Source organism: Leuresthes tenuis, unplaced genomic scaffold (genome assembly GCF_036924035.1).
Source record: "Leuresthes tenuis unplaced genomic scaffold, fLeuTen1.0.hap1 SCAF_7, whole genome shotgun sequence".
NCBI lineage: Eukaryota > Metazoa > Chordata > Actinopteri > Atheriniformes > Atherinopsidae > Leuresthes > Leuresthes tenuis.
In genome coordinates, this window is record NW_027325361.1 from 8,139,812 (window position 1) to 8,159,059 (window position 19,248).

Genomic DNA, 19,248 nt, shown 5'->3' on the forward strand with positions numbered 1-19,248 from the left:
CTTTGAAAGTCATCATAGGAGAAGAAAACAAGTAAGCAACGTCCAGGCCTCCATATAAACTAGGTCACCCACACCACCACAAGCTATAGCCCTCTCCTGGGCAGAGAATACAGACAGTAAATGTAGGTACAGCAGTTTACTGAATATTTAAAAAGGCATAGAGATGAAGCAATAAATGACAAAGTAAAGCTGGCGTGGCAAGGTATTAATAACTAATAGGTAGCAGTGAGTTATAGGCCGCTGCTGTTGTAATGAAAGTGTCATTGCAAATCAGCAGTTGTTCGAGGTTATTATTATTTATGCATAATTGATGGCAGAACCACCGGGAACATGTCTCACCCAACAAATCTCAGCACCTTGGGAACAAAGATGATGGTGTCAACAGAAGAAAAGGTCACAGAGGAGAAAATGGCCCTGGGCTGAGATTTACATTGAGAGGGGAAGACATACCCATATCTGTGTACAGAGGGTTACAACTAGGCTCCACATTAGCCTGCTGGCCCTACACAGCTGATTGTATCTGGTTGATGTTGCCAGTGCACATCCATGCAAGTTGCTAAAGTAAACAGCTGACATACAGTAATTGTGTTTGAATAAACCTGATTTTTTTTCTTTTTGGGGGATTCAACAATGTTCCATTGTTATACTGACACTTGAAATTATTTTGTGACATGCTCATTAGACGTTTTACAGTATACAATTATAGATGTATTGCATTAGTGGTAATCTGGTACGTTTATTGTTATGGCTGAACTTGAATAGACTGATTCATGAGCATGCAGTAACGGAAGTAAAATGACATAGCAAAAATATACAAGCGACAATGAAAGATTTGTCTGTACACTTATTTATTTCTCAATTTTGTTTTACAGTCTGCTTTGTGGTTATCATAAGCATAAGGGAAACTTGTTTTGGATACCATAGGGAAACACTTTTTGAACCCTAAAATCAACATCAGCTGTAATAATGTGTGGTGATATTGAAAAACCCTTAATAATCTCTCATTTGTCCTACTTTATTTGTAACTGATACATTTCCCGTACCTAGGAATGTAGAAGATTATATATTTTTGTAGCAATTGTAACCACACACAGACGCTTGGGGTGGTGATATTCTGAAAATGTTACGTGGTTGTAAGAACACTCACACCGCTGTTAAAATTTGCTTGATGGCGTTTTTCTTTTTCTTTATCAGTCCACGAATTGAGTGACTGTCGATTGAATAGGAAATTACTGTTTTTCTTCGGTAACCTGAACGCCTCATAGTTTATGGCTGAATGCCACAACCCCGCTGACCAATGAGCATGTGATACGAAGCCTTGGTAGATGACGTATACAGGAAATGTAAACTGATTTCAAAACCGCCTCATGAACCGGTTTTTATCGTTTGTTTCAGCCTGAAAAGCTCGTTTTTACTGGTGAAGTTATGCAAACCTGGAGTCTCGTAACAATTTGCATTTTGCTTGGTGTTGTTGTGAGATGGGGGATTTCGTTAAATTCATATTCAGGTAAGAAGTGTGTGGAACTGCACTTTGACATGCTACAGTATCAGTCATCTTCGCCTCGTTTAGATCAGCTCATTAGATTTTTCTGAAATCTACCGGCAGGAAGTTGTACACGTATCAGAGCGTCACTTTTACCCGTTAGCTTCCACTCACTTATTTGGGATACTGCTGAGAAACGGTTTGGTTTCCCACTTCCATTCATTCATTCATGTAGCAGCTTGGCGTTCATCACCCTGACAGTTGAATGCCTTTCCTCCAGGGGCGGGGAAACCTCCGATGTTTGGCGACTATGAAGCCCAGAGGCACTGGCAAGAAGTAACATACAACCTCCCGCTTCAGGAATGGTCAGTCTGAGAAATCCAGCCCCCTGAAAATAAGTGTCGTGATGGAACTGTGTGGTTGTGAGAATAACAGTGTCTGCACCATAAACAAATAAAGAGACTTGCCTTTCTGTAATAAGACTTCCCTTGCTTCATTATAAGCATACTCTGTACTCCTCTAGGTACTTCAACACCACTGACAATGACTTGAACTACTGGGGTCTTGACTACCCTCCTCTCACTGCCTACCACAGCTGGATATGTGCTTACGTGTAAGTAATTTTGATTATCAAGAGAGGATAATTTGCTTGATGTTTGAATGTTAATGTTGGCAAAGCCAATAGTAAAGTTACATCCCGCTATAGGGAAATGCAAGAAATCATATGTTGTCAAGTCAGTGAAGGTACAGCATTCATAGTTGTAATATCTAAATGTGCCTTTTTTCAATCTGTTTCAGTTGTTTTAAACAGCTGCAGTAATCAAAAGTCTCTCATGATTATCTGCAGAGCCAAGATGATAAACCCGGAATGGGTGGAGCTTCACAGATCCAGAGGTTATGAGAGTCCTGTGCACAAGTTATTCATGAGAACGACAGGTAATGTAACTTTGAAAAATGAAGTGTCCACACTTATATGTCAGAAAAAGAGGAGGCTTTATAGAAGGATATCTTGCTAATGTGATATTTGAAAATAATAAGTGTAAAAATGTAACTTTAATCAATTACTGTGCTCATTGTGTAGATACATCATGGAATTATTTAGAAAGATTTAGTGTTTGTTTTGTTTGTTGTTTTCTGGTTTTATGTGTTTTATTTGTTGCTTATTCTTTTTCAACACTTCTTGAGAATAAAAAAATAGAAGCACTGCCATTATAATGTGTCAATCAACATGTCTTATGGTGATTTTATTTGGTAAATTTTTCTTATTCCTTTTTGGATTTTGACTCTTAAGAAGTCCAAAAACAAAATGATAATAATGTCACTTTGTATGTTCTATTTTTCTGTTTCAGTCTTGGTCGCAGATGTGTTGATATACATTCCTGCTGTAGTTTTGTACTCTTTATGCCTGATTGATGGGTCCTCTACGAAAAAAGTGAGAGTCCTGCACAGTTTGACATCTAACAACGTTCGACTAAACTAAAGACTCAGACACCCCCCCCCCCCATGTTCTACATTGATAAATTGAAATTTCTGCAATCAGATGATCTAGACTTTTTTCTGTTTTTCCTTCCAGGTTTCCACTCTGCTCTGCATTCTTCTTTACCCAGGGATAATTCTCATTGACTATGGCCATTTCCAGTATCCTTTATGTACATGCACATTTATTCTATTAATTAATTCTAGTATGATTATCAATTTTATATTTAGTAAAGGTAAATCTAATATACTAACCAATACAGCCGCATACAAAGTTATACTCATGTTTAGGTCTTAATTGCTTAAAGGCGTTAAAGTGGTTTACTATTTAAGTATATTTCTCCACAGACAGCCTTTGTTGGAACTTCTAGACCTTATTTTACCTATTTGTGTTATTTTTGAATAGTGTTATTGGGGAAATGTGAACACAGAGGATTGTCACAGTTCCTGAAAAGCTAATATATGTAGAATGAAAAGAATCATTAGAAAGAAATATGTTTTGTTTTTTATTTATTAATGGTGTGTAACGTTATTCTGTCATATCATGATGGAGTAATGCATAAAGGTGTAAAATGTACGCTCTTCCTGACACTTTTTTTCAGCTGTTGTTATTTTTGCATTTTTAAATACAACAATATAAGAGGTAATAGTTAACCTTGACAGTATCGGGTACAATGGAGTGAGCCTGGGCTTTACCCTGTGGGGGGTCCTGGCTCTGGGTCTGGGCTGGGATGCGTTGGGCTCCATGGCCTTCTCCCTGGCTCTCAGCTACAAACAGATGGAGCTGTACCATGCTCTGCCCTTCTTCTGCTACTTGCTGGGAAAGTGCATCAAAGTCGGCCTGGTGGGACGTGGGTAAGCATTTTATTCTTTCTTTGTTTTTGGTGTTATCTTTTACAGTCTCTTTCTGACACCAGCACAAGGTTAGAAATACATATAAACATACATATATAGAAGTTCTAAGAATCTCTCTTGGAGGAACTTGCAAACAACTACAGATTTCAAGATCATCAGTTCTAACAACCGTACAAAAGTAAAGCGTTTTAGGAGGTGTAGCCATTTTGCAAAGCCTGAAATAAGATCTAAACTGTTGCCCTCAGCTGACAGAAAATTGGTTCAGATGGCCATGAGCAACCCAAGAAGCATCAAAGCACGTTTGAGCTGCTGGGTCACCAGTATCACTGTTTTTCATCGAGACTGTCGTCAGGTCAAGAGACTGACTGACTGAGAAGCTGCATTTGAGAATAAAACCATGACCATGACCGATTTGAAAATGATGTGTGCTTAAAAGCTAGGTTCATGCAAAGCAACAAACTAATTTGATTAACTATACCAATACTACCCAGAAGTGTGTGAATATTTGGAGTGATCACATGAACATCTGCAGAATGGCAGACTGAGCAGCTGGTATGGCAGGATTCTTAGAAGGCTTAGAGTAAACTGACGTCAGTTTAGCAGCAGAGAATGAGATACCAGAAGCTGCTGGACGTCTAGTTACCAATTGGTCAACTCGTCCAACGATGGGTTTGCTGAAGCTCGGGGAATACATACGGCAGCTGACGAGGAGATGACTTACAGGTGTGCATGATAATCACCAGGTAGGTGAAGCACGCTTACAGTGTCACGAAAATGGCTCTATTTTAATCTGGCTAGATCACCATGGTAAATTAAGATGAACTCATAATCTGCTCTGGAGCTGAGATTTAATCACCTGAAAAATGGCAGCAGACCTTAAGGGATTCTTGTTCTGATGATCTGCCAGATGGCGAACGCAGACTCAAACATTTAAATGTCATCAGGAAGGACATTGAAAGTTGATAAATGACATTGTAACACAATTGAAAGTACATAGTTGACATTTAAATGTGGGATTGTTAAATAAATTAACAGACAAAAAAATCAGTTATTCAACCATTTTAAAAGTCAGACAGTGTACCACATTTAGATGTAAATGTAACCACAATACAGTGTTGATTCAGTGACATCTTTCCAGTAGTTAATCTATTAATTATTTGGCCCAACATGACCAATACTCTGTTTGATTAAACACTTGCAGTGTAGATTCTCATCTGAGGGTATATGTTAAATATCCCAACCTTTTGACCTTGACATTATTGCTACCAAAGACGATTTGCACTTACAGTAAAACCTAACGCAAGTCTTCATGTTACCATGGAAACTATGCTTTCAGTTGGTAATGAAAAATGAGCTATATATGTTTTTATATCTTGTCCCAATTTGCCAAATGTCATTTCTGTTCTGATGGTGTCGGATCCAACTAACTGAATTAGAAAATTAATGAGTCTAAGACTACGTATCAGACAATATTAAATCAATAAAAAATTTCCTTTGATTTTGTCAATGACTTTCGTGACTCCCAAGTTATTACCACACAGTGTCAAAGTTAAATGTACTTTTTATCAAATTCCATTTTCCAACCTCTCCATTCTTGTTCTTCTGGTGGTCTGTGTATTCTGCCCTGGAGAGCGCACTTTTATGCGAGTGCACTCAAAATCTGAAAAGGAAACCCTGAGCTAACAAAGAAAGCTCCTAATCTCTGTTTTAGTACTCGTTATCTCTGAGTGGAGGTTTAGATTCTGTTGAGCCAGCTAATACAAAGAAAGCCTGACTGTGTTGTTGCGTCTTGCCTCCCTGACCACCATACTAAACCGAGCTGGAGCTAAAAAAACTCAAGGAATAAGATGATTTAAATTGATGTTTGTCACTTTATTTTTCAGCAGTGTATTTGTCTGTTACATTGTTTTGCTACTGTTCATGAATTTGCATGCCGACATTTGTAATGTAAGCGTGTAAAAGAGCAGTGTCCTCATGAGAGACACAGAATGACTGAGGTAATCAGATTGGATGCTGTTACCAGTGTGTCCAGTGTCTGTTTATCTAGTAACAATGTACCAAGGGCATTTAGTAGCAAATGGAGAGCTGGATTAGACCCCGAGGGGGAGATATGTCCAGATGACACTCTCTCCATGCCCAAACTCCTCAGCTATGCCCGTGTGTGCAACTTAACCAGCAGCTTCACAGTTACAGCTGACAAGATACGCTGACCTACGCTGAAGACTTTCAGCTGATGCATGGCTTTCACTGCATTCCTGAAGACGAGGGTCAAATCCCAAATTTAGGACTTACAGAAAGTGTGCACTAATTGGGGAACCTTAGCAGAAACTAACTTATTTATTATTTACTTTAGGTCAGATTTTGTTATTACTGAAGCTGTATTTTTACCTCCCACCCCTTTATGTTGCTTGTCTGTCTTCATACAGGCTTTTCCTTCTGGTGAAAATTGCTGCGACAGTATTGGTGACTTTTTCCCTCTGCTGGTTGCCCTTCCTGTCTCACCCCAGCCAGGCCTTGCAGGTGGTCAGGAGGATCTTTCCCGTGGCCCGTGGTCTGTTTGAGGTACAGTGAACATTTTTAAATCAAAACCTGCAACACCCAGGTGAAAAAACCCTGAAGCACATACCAGAGGGACGGCATGCTCCCTTTGTGGCAAACCTTTATCAAAATGTTTATAAATGTATCTTAGCATCTGTTCTTGTTATTTTGGCATCTAAATATTCTGGCTCTAAAAGCTCCATTTCCATTTCCATAAATTTCCATTGAAATCCTGTAGATTTTTATGATCACATGTTGGATTCCTTAGTCAGCTAGTTTGTGATCAGTTAGTTGTTTTTGAATGTCAATAAGTTATGGACAAGCATCGATGTGAACCTTATCCACAAAAAAAGGCTCCTGTTTTATCTTATTCAACGTAATGTCTTTGGAAGCAGGATTTAGCTGGAAAAAATAAATCGATGAGTAATTATTCCAAACTGAGCCAGTTTAAGAGAACAATGTTCAATGTTCTAGGATTTCTCAGTGGGGATCCCTGTGTGTGCAAAAGCAGTTGGGAATCACTGTTTTCTAAGGATTTTACATTTTGGTGTTAAAGTTTAGCCTCGTTTTATGGTTTTTAACAATTTATAGCACCAAAGCTGTGACAGATGCTTTTTCTGCCATCTTACACAACCCAAGAGGCACTCCTTGTTCCCTACACACTGTTCCCTGCTCTCAGCATAGTGAATACCCTTCAACCCTCCAGTGCTTCGCCGGCTAGAAATGGATACCCTGCTGGATCAAAGAAAACAGTGGAATAAAATGGTGAAAGGTCAGGAGATCAGTTTCACCCTATCCCTGGGGGGTGTTGGGGCTTGTGATGTACAGTAGGAGGATACCGATAAATCTCACTAATTTATGGCTGGGTTGTTTTCAGCACTTCATTGCACAGCCATGTTCCAGCCATATGGACTGACGAGTGAGGCCAACGCTACAATTCAAGGCATATCAGAAAACATCTGACAACTGCTGCCTGCTACTGGCACCTTCTCTGAAAAAACAGACACACAAATGTGTGTTTAACTGTTTTTTTATGCTGTGGCTGATCAATTATTGCATGGTCAATGGAATATGATATTAATTAAAAATGAAAGAGATGACTGTTAAAATGAAGACATTTTGAAACACTTCTGAAATCACAGTGTTGAAAGCTGTCATGGAAGAAGCAGGGGTAAAGTGACTGTGTGTTTTCGCTTAAATGTGTGACTGACAGCTTTTAGACCAAGCTTTGCAGCTCTTATTTCTGGAACCCTGTAACTTCGTGTCCCGGTCCGTGAAGTGGCACTCACCACTAGATGTCAAGGATGTGAGAAGTAATTAAAAAATTCTACCAAGGGAGTGGGTGGCAGCGTGCACCGAGGCAGTATTTGTTCAACGAAGTGGTTCAAACATAATACACAGGGAGTGAGAGACACTATACTCTGCTGTGACGACAGCATGAGAGGCCTCCTGGGGCAAGTGGTCCTGAGCTGAAAGTGTGCACGTAAGCGGATGCTTTGGACAAGGGGACAGGGCCTAAGGGGACGATGAGGAAGAAGAGGGCTGCTGACTGGTGGTCGTGGTTTCTGGGAGGGAGCAGTTGTAAGTTTACCCACTGAGCTGCATTCTGCCGTCTCACATAGCTGCGGGCTCACAAAAATGGCACCAAATGCTTCTCCCTGTGAAATTCCATTCGGCTTCTAGGTGAAGGAGCCGCGCTGCCTTACATTTGCTGATTTGCAACCCCCTCCCTCATTCAAGTGATGCCTTCAGGCGGAGTCCAGGAACATTCCCGTGGTGGTTATTTGGAGTAGGGAAGTAAAGAGGAAAGAGAGAAGGATGGGGTTGGGATAATACAACATTGAACAACTCGTTGCTGCTGACTAGACTGCCATTAAGATCCACACAGCTGTGCAGTGAGCAGCTGTAGCATAGAGGAAAGAGAGGAGGCCAGAAATAGATTTTCTAGATAGGGTCACACTTAAAACATTCACTGAGGAATCATAAAGCTGATCTAGACATGTGTGGTGTGTGATATCATGGGCACACTGGTGGCTCGGGTCTTAATATAAGTGATCCCTGCACAACCGCTTAAGCACTCGACCTCCTCATGTGATCTCAGCTGCATGTACCATTCAGCTGTTGTTAAAGTTGTAGCATGCAGATTTCCTGCTTTCCATCCACAAATCTTAAAAACTAAATTTTCCAGGTTATTACAAAAACAAAAATAGAGCCTACAGTCTAACAGAGGAAAGTTACGTTTGGTTGCTGTTGATCATAATAACTTAATGTGGATGAAAATGTATCATCATTATCAGTAATGACAAATTTTTATGATTATAATTTAGCAAAATGATCAAACATTGCCTGGTTTCAGTTTCCCAAATGTCTAGGTGTTGTACTGCAGCATCTCAGGAAACTGTGATTTACACTTCTTAATTACCATCAGCTGATCATGAACAGGCAAATGATCAGATAATTCAGATTATTGTTGGTTATATTCTTCGTTTTCATCAACTATATTTTGAATTAGTTTGTGCACAGTTGTTAGGGAAACTAAAAGCCTTGTTTTTCTTGAACATGCAGTGCTTGCAGTCAATCCAAAATGTTATTTTCACCTCAGTTGAATGAAAAAGGAAATGTGAGTCTTGTTTTTCACAAATGAGTAAATATTTGTACAATTACTAAGTAATTATAAATATGCGGTTATTTCAAATGATTAGATCTTAGAAATCATTTTCCCAATTTATATCAAATGTCTCAGTGTCATTAAAGTAGGTTAAAATATTCAGTGACAAGTATTGATACCATTCTTTTCAGTAGCTAAGAGGATCATTCCAGTGTTGGAGTGTGTCAGTTTCTTGATCTGTTCATAGAACTTTGGCTAAAACAGCAACCGCAGCCTTTTAGATGTTGTTCAGACCGATGTCCTTCACTTTGCATGTCACATTTGAGAAGGATCCACAGGGTCTCAACTGGATTTCAGTTGGATGATGAAGGGGACCAGCTGGCTTTCAACAGGCTCTTTCAGTGGACTTGAATGCATGTGGAGGGCTGTTCTGTATAAAGATCATAGTCTAATTGAATGCTACAGATTTTTTTCTTGTACCCCTGCAAGAAGAAAGCGTCTTCCAGTGCAGCAGGTTTGGAGTTGATATTCATTCCACCTTTGACTGAAGAAGTTTCAACTCGCCCATCTTAATTATTACAGCCCATATCGGCACCCATCTTCCAGCCCGTTGTGCTTGTCTTTGTATTGTTTCCTGGGTCCGTTAGATCTCCAGCATGAACTTATTTACCTGCTTTACCACTCTCTGCATCTTTCTATAAAACCTTTAAAAATCTGTCTTCGGGGTAATCTTGGTACAATCTTGATGCTTCAACTTGTGAATCTTAAATAGTAGCAGTTGTGTTTCTGCTTTGGACTGCAAGGTAAAGGGATCCCCAGTAGATGCACTTCCATTTTAACATGTCGTGTTATGCAATGCTCAACAAACCTGGATTGTTCCAGGTCATTTTACTATATCCAGTGCCTTGAGATGACATTTATTGGGATTTGGCACAATACCAATTAAATGAATTTGAATTGAATTTTACCTTTGCTCTGTGATTGTTCTATATCTTTTTTACTCTTGAGCCTGCATCCCCAAGCTTAAACGGTATAATTCTAAATCTAGTTGCTTCTAAATCTAAATTGCTTTTTGTATCAGTGGGGCATATTTATGATGTAGGGTTACGTACAAATTTCCCTCTCAAACCCCTAAGATGGATTTTATTGCTCTTTCAGTGGTGAAATGATGACTTGCAGCTTAAGTCTGAGATGACACTGCCATATGTTTAGTTTGAAATAGTTTTTTGTTATATTCTGTGGTGTGTGTGTGTGTGTGTGTGTAGGATAAGGTGGCCAACACATGGTGCAGTCTGAACACTCTGATAAAGATCAGATCCATTCTGTCAAGCGACTCTCAGCTCTACCTGAGGTAATCCTTTGATTTGTTTAAAAAGTTTTCTCTATTCTTCTCTATTTTGAATTGCTTCCTTCTCTGTTTTTCTGTATCGTGTGCTCTTTCTTTTTTTCAATCCTTCATAGCCCTTGCTACTAATTTCCTGGAAAAGCTGAGTTTTCTCTTGGGATTAGACAGTTATTCAGTGAGTTGAAACAAGATCATCCCTTAAGGAAAGGTCTTGTGAGGAACTTCTGAACACAGTCTCTTTTTCTAATTGGCTGGGCAACAGGAATATGTTGAATTGCCTTAGGAATACAAAGAAAATGTTTTATATTCAGAGATGGAGACAGCGGAACAGCAAAATAATCTTTTCAAAAGTCTCATGAATTATGTGCTTTATCAGATGAAGTGATAAACTGGGTGAAAGCAGGGGAAGTTTCAGGTTCTCTAAAGACAATTCTATATAATATGACATCATTTTTTGTGAAAAGCTGAGGTCCTGTGCAGTTAGTTAGAAAAACTCAATGCAGCGGTTGTGTCATGGTGGAGCCTGCTTAAATAACCCAGCTCGCTAAATTTAGGTGTCCTATGTTCGCAGCATGAACACGTTTCTGCCAGACTGTTAAGTCCAGGGATCAAGTTGGACTTCTTTTACTGTAGTGCATTTCAAACAAATGAAAAACACTTTTTGGCACATGGAGTGGACTGCTAAATGCTCTGGTGTGGGAGTACTGTGTACATACAATGAATCAGCTGTGAAAAGTGATCCATGTCCTTACACCCCACACTCTGAGAGCACACAAACTGTCATGCATGCAGCCCATATGCATTTGCTGGTCCTGCTTTAGTATTTACTGTTTCTCTTTGACTCTTTATCTAGCTATTTCTGTCTGTCTCGTTTAGTTCGGTTACCTCTGTGATCTAGTAACCCTAACCCACATTACAAACACAGTGTAGCCCTCACACACAGCTAACTCCTGACCTCTCTGCACATTTATACACAATCACTCTGACAAATAGTCAGTCTCTTCCAGTGTTTTAACCTCTAGCAGGTGACAATTGGGGGGTTAAACAAATGCCTGGTAATCCTAAGAAGGGTTATTATTTGTTTAGTTCCCACAGAGAGGGAGTTCTTTGCTGCAGAGCAGGGGGGGCTCTTAAAAAAGAATGGCATGGTTTCATTGCTTAATCCTGGTTTGATTTTCTTGATATCTAAATTATGCCATCAGAACAACTTACTGATTACAAATTCTGCCTTTTTTTTGCTTGTGCATGTGTGTATTGTTATGTTTTCATTATAAACGTTCCCATTTAGACATGTTAGGATGGTATGAAGTAGTAAAACTAGAATTCAAAGAGTCTCCACTACACACCTGATTTCATACTATAAATGTTTATGCTGAGTAATTCCTTTTCCTCCTGCAGTCACTTAATCTTACATTTTTTATTTATGTTTCAGTTTTGCCTTCACTCTTCTGGCAGTTCTACCGTCTTCTATCAGACTGCTGACAAGGCCCACCTTCTTGCACTTTAAACTGGCTTTGGTGAGTGTCTTTGGCACCCAACCTGTGTCAAAACAGCAGTGTACAGACTATCCCCTAATGGAGGGACGTGGTCTCTTTTACATTCAGTTATGATGTGGCCCATTCATTTTGCTGTTAGAGTTTTTCATGAAAAGTCATTTCTAATCCAAACATGTTTGATGCTAGTTGAAAGTTGCATTTGCTTTGTGCAACATTCCTTCTAAATAACGTGTAGCTGTTTTATTAACTCTTTGCTCTTAGGTCAATTCATCTCTGGCCTTTTTCCTCTTCTCCTTTCAAGTCCATGAGAAGTCTATCCTGCTGGCTGCCCTGTAAGTTCAAAGTAGACATTAAAAAACTCCATGAAGTTTTTCTCTCTGCATGACAGATGTCTTGTATCTGAAATATTCATGAATATAGATTTAATTTCTACTCACAAAGAAGCCATTCTGTCCCTACTGCAAATCTCAGGTTATGCCTTGCAGATGGTAGATGATCTGAATATGTGAGCACTTTATAAAAGTGACGTCATTCCCCTGCTGTCCTCATAGAGCTGCAAAGTAACTGTTCTATTTAAGTTCAGACTTGCTAACGGAGAGGTTATTCACCCCTGTCATCACACTCAGTGCTGCACAAACACAACCCCCGCTTCCATTGTCTTGATATGCACTGTGGTATGTGAAAGTTATGAAAGTGCCACATTTACCATTTAACATTGCAAATATAGCACTTTCACACGTGCCCATAAACACATGTGTGTCTGTGCTTCATTATTGTTTATTCTCATATGTATAAAACTGTAGGAAGAGATTGAAGCCTGGGATTGACTTGACAGTGAGGGACTTGGTTCCTAGATCTGAGCTCATCTATTAATCTAGATTAGAGTAGATTGTTGCTTTATTAACTATTGAGTTATATCTCCCACCTGTCCCCCTAAATCAATCAGTAATGCATGTCCAGGGATTAGGAAAGAATGGTAGGCGGCAGCTCAGGGTGTTGTTTGCGCGGGATCAATTATTGGGCTGTAACAGGATCGCCAAAGAGCACTGACTGTAATTACGGGCTCGGGGACTGATGGAAAGTGCCCCTCTCAGAGTATGACATAGAACTAGCATCGATGCAGGCAGCCTAATTCAATTAACAATAAGTTTATACACAGATGCATACAGACACACATGTGGCAGGCAGATTGTAAATGAATCAGTGTAACTACTTAACAAAACATTTTCATGTCCAATTAAGGGTTTACAATCATACATATCAGATGTTTCATGCTAAAAGTTGTGAAGTAACTTTTTTCTAACTGCTGATACTTGATTCATGATGTAAACTGGGCTTGATGTTGGTCACTGAATAATGTGTTTAAAATTGAATGTATTCTACTTTGTTCTTTTCATTTCAGGCCAGTCTGCCTTCTCCTCAATGACTTCCCATTAATAAGTATTTGGTTTCTTCAGGCCTCTACATTCAGGTAATAAGATTGTTGGATCCCAGCAGTAGACCATTAATTAAGCACAACACATGTAAGAATAATAGCTGAATCGTTGAATATTGAAGTGGAAAAGCAATGATAAGTCAATATTGCTGACCATTCTAGAAGATCCCCATCCTCTATGTTTCCTTTTATTTTATCAACATGGCCATTGCACTTACCTGGTGTTTTACATCGAGAGGTTTAGTCATTTTTCAGAGTCTTATAATAAATCCTGGCATGAACATTGAAATAAATTTTGACAATTACAACCATGGAATTAAACTCCTGTGCAGCATCATATTTCCTTTCAGTACACTGACAGATTTTGCGATTTCTACCTTACTGGACATGATTCGACCTGTCGCATACTACATGGTAGCTAATGTTGCTAGCAAATGTTAGCAGAATTAAGATGGGGCCTTATAATTGATATGACTTTCCACTTGTGGACACATTCTACATCAAACATTCAGAAGATCTATGAGATGTCCTGCTGACACATAAACCTAATACATAAATCTAGCATCTATCTCTTGATACTGTCAGTTGTGTGATGATAAAAACACAGTAAAAATGTAAAAAATCTGAATGATTTGGGTTGCGATAAACACCATGAATAGAAAAGACAAATAGTGCAGCAAATGCTGCATCTAACTTTCACCAGCTGTTGTTAAATTCTTCCGGCAGCACTAATTGTTGTGCGTGTGGTTTAGTATAAGGATATCTGGGGATTACACGGCATAGTCTGCATGCCTGCTGTCTAAGTGTGTTGTGTAGGGACAGGAGATCATTCTGTAGCTGCCTCCCAGTACAGTCTGACTTGGACTGTCACATTATCTGCAGCCTCTACAGACTCTGTCATTAAAAAAATACATCTTTTGTTAGCATAATTGGCTGAATGAATGCTTGAGCAATGGCCATTTTACAAGTCAATGAAACCAGTATGCTTAAATGGAGGACGTATGTATTTCTAAAATGTTAAACATTTATCTGCTGAATGGAACCTTTTTGTTGGAATAAGTAGTTTGTTGTTAGGGGAAAGGTTTTTATAAGCAGGGTGTTGTGTGATTTTACTATGAGACAACTGTTGTTCTTGCTTGTGTCTCTGTTAAACTAAGATAAGCTCTGCGTGCAAGTCAGAGCCATCTCTTCCCGGGGGATGAACCGCTCCTACAGGCCTACGAGATGAAAAATATGTTGTTTACTGTTGCCCTCTCAACAAACATACCACTGAACTGACTGATGTAATGTCAAACGTATATGAAAATCTATCTTGTGTGTACTCTCAGCTGGCGGTGGGTTAGGATTCCCTGAATATTAAAAGTTATGCTGTTTATTTCAATTGATCAGAATTTTATTCTATAAATGCATTATTGCTTGTGACCCTCTGTGCAGCATGCTGCCTCTGTTCCTGAAGGATGGTCTGCTGGTGCCCTATGTTGTGACCTCAGTCGCCTTCCTCTTCCTTAGCATCTACCTGCTGTCTGCACTGGATCACTGTTCAGAGGACGAGTTGAGACTGGGCACTTACAAAAAGCTTTTTTTCTGCTTCCCCAAAATGGACCTGGCCTGTATAGTGAGATGGAAGGTCAGTGTGATTAACGCAAGCTGCATTTTGAAAACAAGATTTTTTTCCCCAGGGTCATGGACTTCCAGAGCATTCTGGTCGTTGACCTCATGCATCTCCACAGCAGAGACCAGGGCCTTGGAAAAATCCGAAAGATATTTTACTCTGCAAAACAACCCCATTGGAGAGGCATTATTGTAGAGAGTATCCAGTGTTTCCGGGTTGGGGCATGCAGTATGTACTTCTGCCTTTCAGTTTCACTCATTTCACAGTCAGTCTTCAGCACAGTTTGCAGCTAAAGTACAATTCCTCCTTTTCACTGCGTCTTCACTGCTATTACTGTGCAGTATATCTCAGAGCAAGTTAACAGACTGATTTGTCTCGTCTAAGCAGTACTTTAGGGCTCTTATAGACCAAAGTGGCATCAAGAACCAGCAGCAACAAGAGGGTTCCCTGCTGTCATCCTAATCTAGGCCAAAAAAAAAGATGGCAAAAAGACCACTTCCACTAATCTACGTCTAATCTACCTGTATATAAGGACATCACTCTTCTGTGTACAAGGTGGCAGTAGATAGGAAGTAAAAAATAAGGAGAAACTGCATCAAGAGGATAAAATTATGGATTCTCCAGCTGCACTAAACAGCCAATCAGAATGAAAATTCCATTGACAGGGTCTGATTGTGCAGGTAGTGTATGATACACCAAAGTAACAAAAGAGACCAGCATTCACAGACACGCCAGATGTTCCTGATGACTCAAAGGCCCCTTAAACTACAAGCACCTATTTATATCTTTAAAAAGTTTACTTTTGCTTGATATGCATCTCAACCTTCTAGTTCCCAGCATGGACTGATTTGGTGATATGATTGTCAAGAGAATTCCATGTGGTACAGCCTTCTTCAAAGACATTTTCTTAACATGTTACACATTTTAACATGCAGATATGATGTTTTATTTATAATTCAGCACTCAAAAATCCAATCTTAAATGTTAGTTGCGTTAAGAGACTGAATTTGCAGTTGTGGAAAATGGATGAATGATGTTTTCAGCTGTTGGGACTGTTAAGTCATGATACTTTTACATCTGCATGTTTTTCAAAGTAGTGTCTGGTTTGAGTTTCTTGTAAGTTAATTTAATTTCAACAACATTATTCTGTATGTTTGAAGTTCTGATTGGTTGCTTATGAATATTGGCAAAGGTCATACAGGTTACTGTAGACCTTCAATACAATGGGAGATTGTAGTACAGTATACAAATTGCAGATATAAACAATTTAAAATCCTTACACGTTGAATTCAAAGCTTCAAACTTGAAGCGTGATTTTCTCCACTTTAAATTAGGCACACAAAGGGGGAGTGTGGGAGGTAGCATAGCTGTTGTAGGTAGGGTGCTGAGTTCAGGATCCTAGGTGCCTTGTATTTTCAAAGTGTCACTAGACCTAAATTGCAACCATGTCAGAAGATATACCCAACTGTATAAATAAATATCATGTGCTGCTGTAAGCTGTGTAAGCTGTCCGGGGATGAACGCTGCTGCCAACCAAAGAATTATTTATCACTTATTTAAGTTTCCACAGCGTCTGAAGTGGCTTCACTGCCAGCCCCTTAGCGACAGGGGCACCGGTAGGGTGTCAGAGATTAAGAGAAGGTGTCTTTTTATAGCACGTGTCATTAACACAGGTTTGCCTAGATATATTTATTTACACAAGCAGCATAAATAGCGAGCCCCAATGATGGCGATAAGGTTTCATGGGTTTTAGTCAGCGGGTGGGTGTGTGCACGAGGTGTTTCCTCCATCATACCCACAGACTTATATTCGGTGTCATAAAGCACAAACAGACACAGGAATGATCTCGCTCTCACCATCATATCAGTTAGTAACTCTGTAACACGATAAAAAGTGGTTACACGGGCCAAAAAATGTTAATTGGTTGTAATATGATATTGCAAGCCTGAATCATTTCTTTATAGCACCTCTCAAATGACCAATTTGACGCACGTCTTTCAGTGATAAAGTTTTTAATGTGATTCTAGGGCTTTTTTAAATTTAAATCATTGGTTTAAAATTATGTTTGCAATTAAGATTAAGGGAAAAGCCAACAGTTCTTTTATAGCCTCAGGTGCTCAGTCTTTTCATAGTTTCACTTGAAGTTCCTGATGCAGAATATGAAATTAATTTTCATTAATGTGGCTTCAGCAAAGATGGGACCACATAAAGAACTATGGTCGTTCCCTTCTAGTCAAAATGATTGAGTTTATCCAACATTGGGGCAGCTTGGCACCTGGGGCACTCAGGTTATAATATAATAAGATCCAACTTTTTAAAGTTCCATACAAAGAAGCAAATACCATAGAATGTTCCATTATGACCAACACTTATTTATCAGTATATAATCTTCTTGACAGCAGCTTCAATCATCCCTCAATTTCCTCTGTTCATGAATTTACATACCAGGTTGCATCATTGTAGTTAAGCAAGCTGCATTCATTAAACATTCTACTTCAAATGATCTTTCTTTATCCGTTACAGTTTTACATCAGCATTGCAGCCATGGCTGTTTTGAGCATCCTGAGTGTAGTTCTGGACCCCCCTCCACATCTGCCTGACTTGTTTCCTGTCCTGGTGTCTACAACTGCTTTCCTGCACTTCTTGGGAACATTTATATATTTCACCATTGTTCAGTTTAGCGGGCCACCCAGCAGAAAGAGCCAGAAGAAGAACAGCTAAGTTATGTTTCATTCCATTTAAGCCACTGGACAATATTTGCTCTTAACGTACATGACGTTGTGTATCAAAAAGAAAAGGGAACCAGTGCTTATTAAAGGCATCTTGTTGGTTGAAAGATGACTGTACTACAAAATGCTGATTCTGAAGAGATGTGACTTAAAATGAAAGGAAAGAGTTTTCTCATTTTTTCAGGAGGAACAAACTAATTTTGTACAATTCCAAGATGAATCATCTTCATTATCAAAACTCAGAGGAACTAGAGCTTTGGAAATGGAGCTTTTGTTTGAGTCATAAAATATGATTTACTCAAAAACTTATAAAGGCAAACGTAGGCAGGCTTTGTATAGCCTTCGTATCTTACTGTGGATCTCACTAAGCCTGTATGCCGGCTACAGGAGGTGGCCACAGTAATAATTATACTCGCTGGAGTTAGAGAGAAGTTGATTTAATTTTGCAGCAAGGCTTAAAGCTATGTTTTGTTTTGGTGTTATTTTATCCACTTTCTTTGGGTATGTGAGAAATGTGATAAACACAGCTATTGGACAGGACTCTATTCAAGCAGTGTTGATCATTTTCTATTCATATGAACTTTTCTCTGTAACAGTTTTATACTGTGTATTTCTATGCGTCATTAAAGATATTTTGTTCAAAAGTGGTGAAAATAAATCGTATTTCTCAAAGTCTTATCAGTTATGCTGCCACATTATTAAATTATTTGATTCAAATCAGCTTCATATAAATTGTCTACATTAGCCAAATAGTCTGGTAAATCACCCCAAAGCACTGACATAGACAGAGCCAATAATTGGGCAGACATGATATCTTTCCAAGCTTTTACTCTACATCATTAAATATTCATTACGAGTCCTTGATGCTACAAGGGTCCTCCAAAAAAGACCTGTACATTTAAAACAAAACCATTGACGGGAGAAGCTTTAAAAAGATTTGAAAGAAGGTGACATCTGAACATAATGCTATAAAGTTGAAATACCACAGAAAAAGGCACAAGCAATTTCCTTCTCCGGTCTCTCTGCCAGTTAATGACGGGCATAAAAAAATCCATTACAACTATAAATGTTATCACGTCAGTGAGGGGTGCCTGTACATCTGAGGCTGTGAGCCAGAGGCCAGTAATATGCTGCAGGAACAAATAGAAGCCCATGATCTAACTTAACTGTTACTACAATGAGACATGAACACAGAGGGCTGCTTAGTGTGAACGAAGTTGGCCTATTTTTCCAAGTACATTTAACATAATATTTCATTTGAAAGATTTTCTTATGATTATGAAACGTGATCCAATTATAAAATGAATGTGGAGAAAGCAAGACAATAAAAACTGTCAATTCAGGTCCAGTTTATTCAACTTTAACAGTGCAAAAGTCAAATCAAGTAAATATTAGAAATTCTGCTCAGCAACATTGTTTTATAATCAAATATTGTAATAATAATAAAAGCAGACACCCCATATCATGCATTACGCAATCTTATACTGTAAGCTTGGTCACAAACAGTACAAACTTGTGGGGCCATTTTTAGTTGTAGCAATTGTAGTTTTCAAGCCAAAGTAAAATGCAATAAGAAATAAAAAAAATTAAAAAATTGTAATTAAATAAATCATTTCTGTCACCAACTATATACAATATAATTTTGAATACCTTTGGACAACCGGAATGCAG

The 19,248-nt window shown here is 38.9% G+C and overlaps 1 protein-coding gene across 1 annotated transcript; it reads left to right on the top strand.

Moving 5' to 3' along the window:
* The first annotated feature begins 1,327 nt into the window (after positions 1-1,327).
* alg6 (ALG6 alpha-1,3-glucosyltransferase) lies at positions 1,328-18,221 on the top strand. Its single transcript, XM_072389097.1, has 14 exons — positions 1,328-1,507; positions 1,764-1,848; positions 2,007-2,096; positions 2,331-2,419; positions 2,833-2,915; positions 3,057-3,132; positions 3,640-3,814; positions 6,241-6,376; positions 10,226-10,311; positions 11,738-11,822; positions 12,063-12,133; positions 13,204-13,272; positions 14,671-14,863; positions 17,372-18,221. The coding sequence occupies exons 1-14, from the start codon at positions 1,426-1,428 to the stop codon at positions 17,567-17,569; spliced, it is 1,518 nt and encodes a 505-aa protein (XP_072245198.1). The 5' UTR covers positions 1,328-1,425; the 3' UTR covers positions 17,570-18,221.
* Positions 18,222-19,248: the final 1,027 nt, after the last annotated feature.

Bases quoted from the DNA above. Each gene is read 5' to 3' on its own strand.
- alg6 (XM_072389097.1), top strand. From the start codon at position 1,426: ATGCAAACCTGGAGTCTCGTAACAATTTGCATTTTGCTTGGTGTTGTT. The intron at 1,508-1,763 runs GTAAGAAGTGTG...CCTTTCCTCCAG, and splicing joins TTCGTTAAATTCATATTCAG to GGGCGGGGAAACCTCCGATG. The intron at 1,849-2,006 runs GTCAGTCTGAGA...GTACTCCTCTAG, and splicing joins AACCTCCCGCTTCAGGAATG to GTACTTCAACACCACTGACA.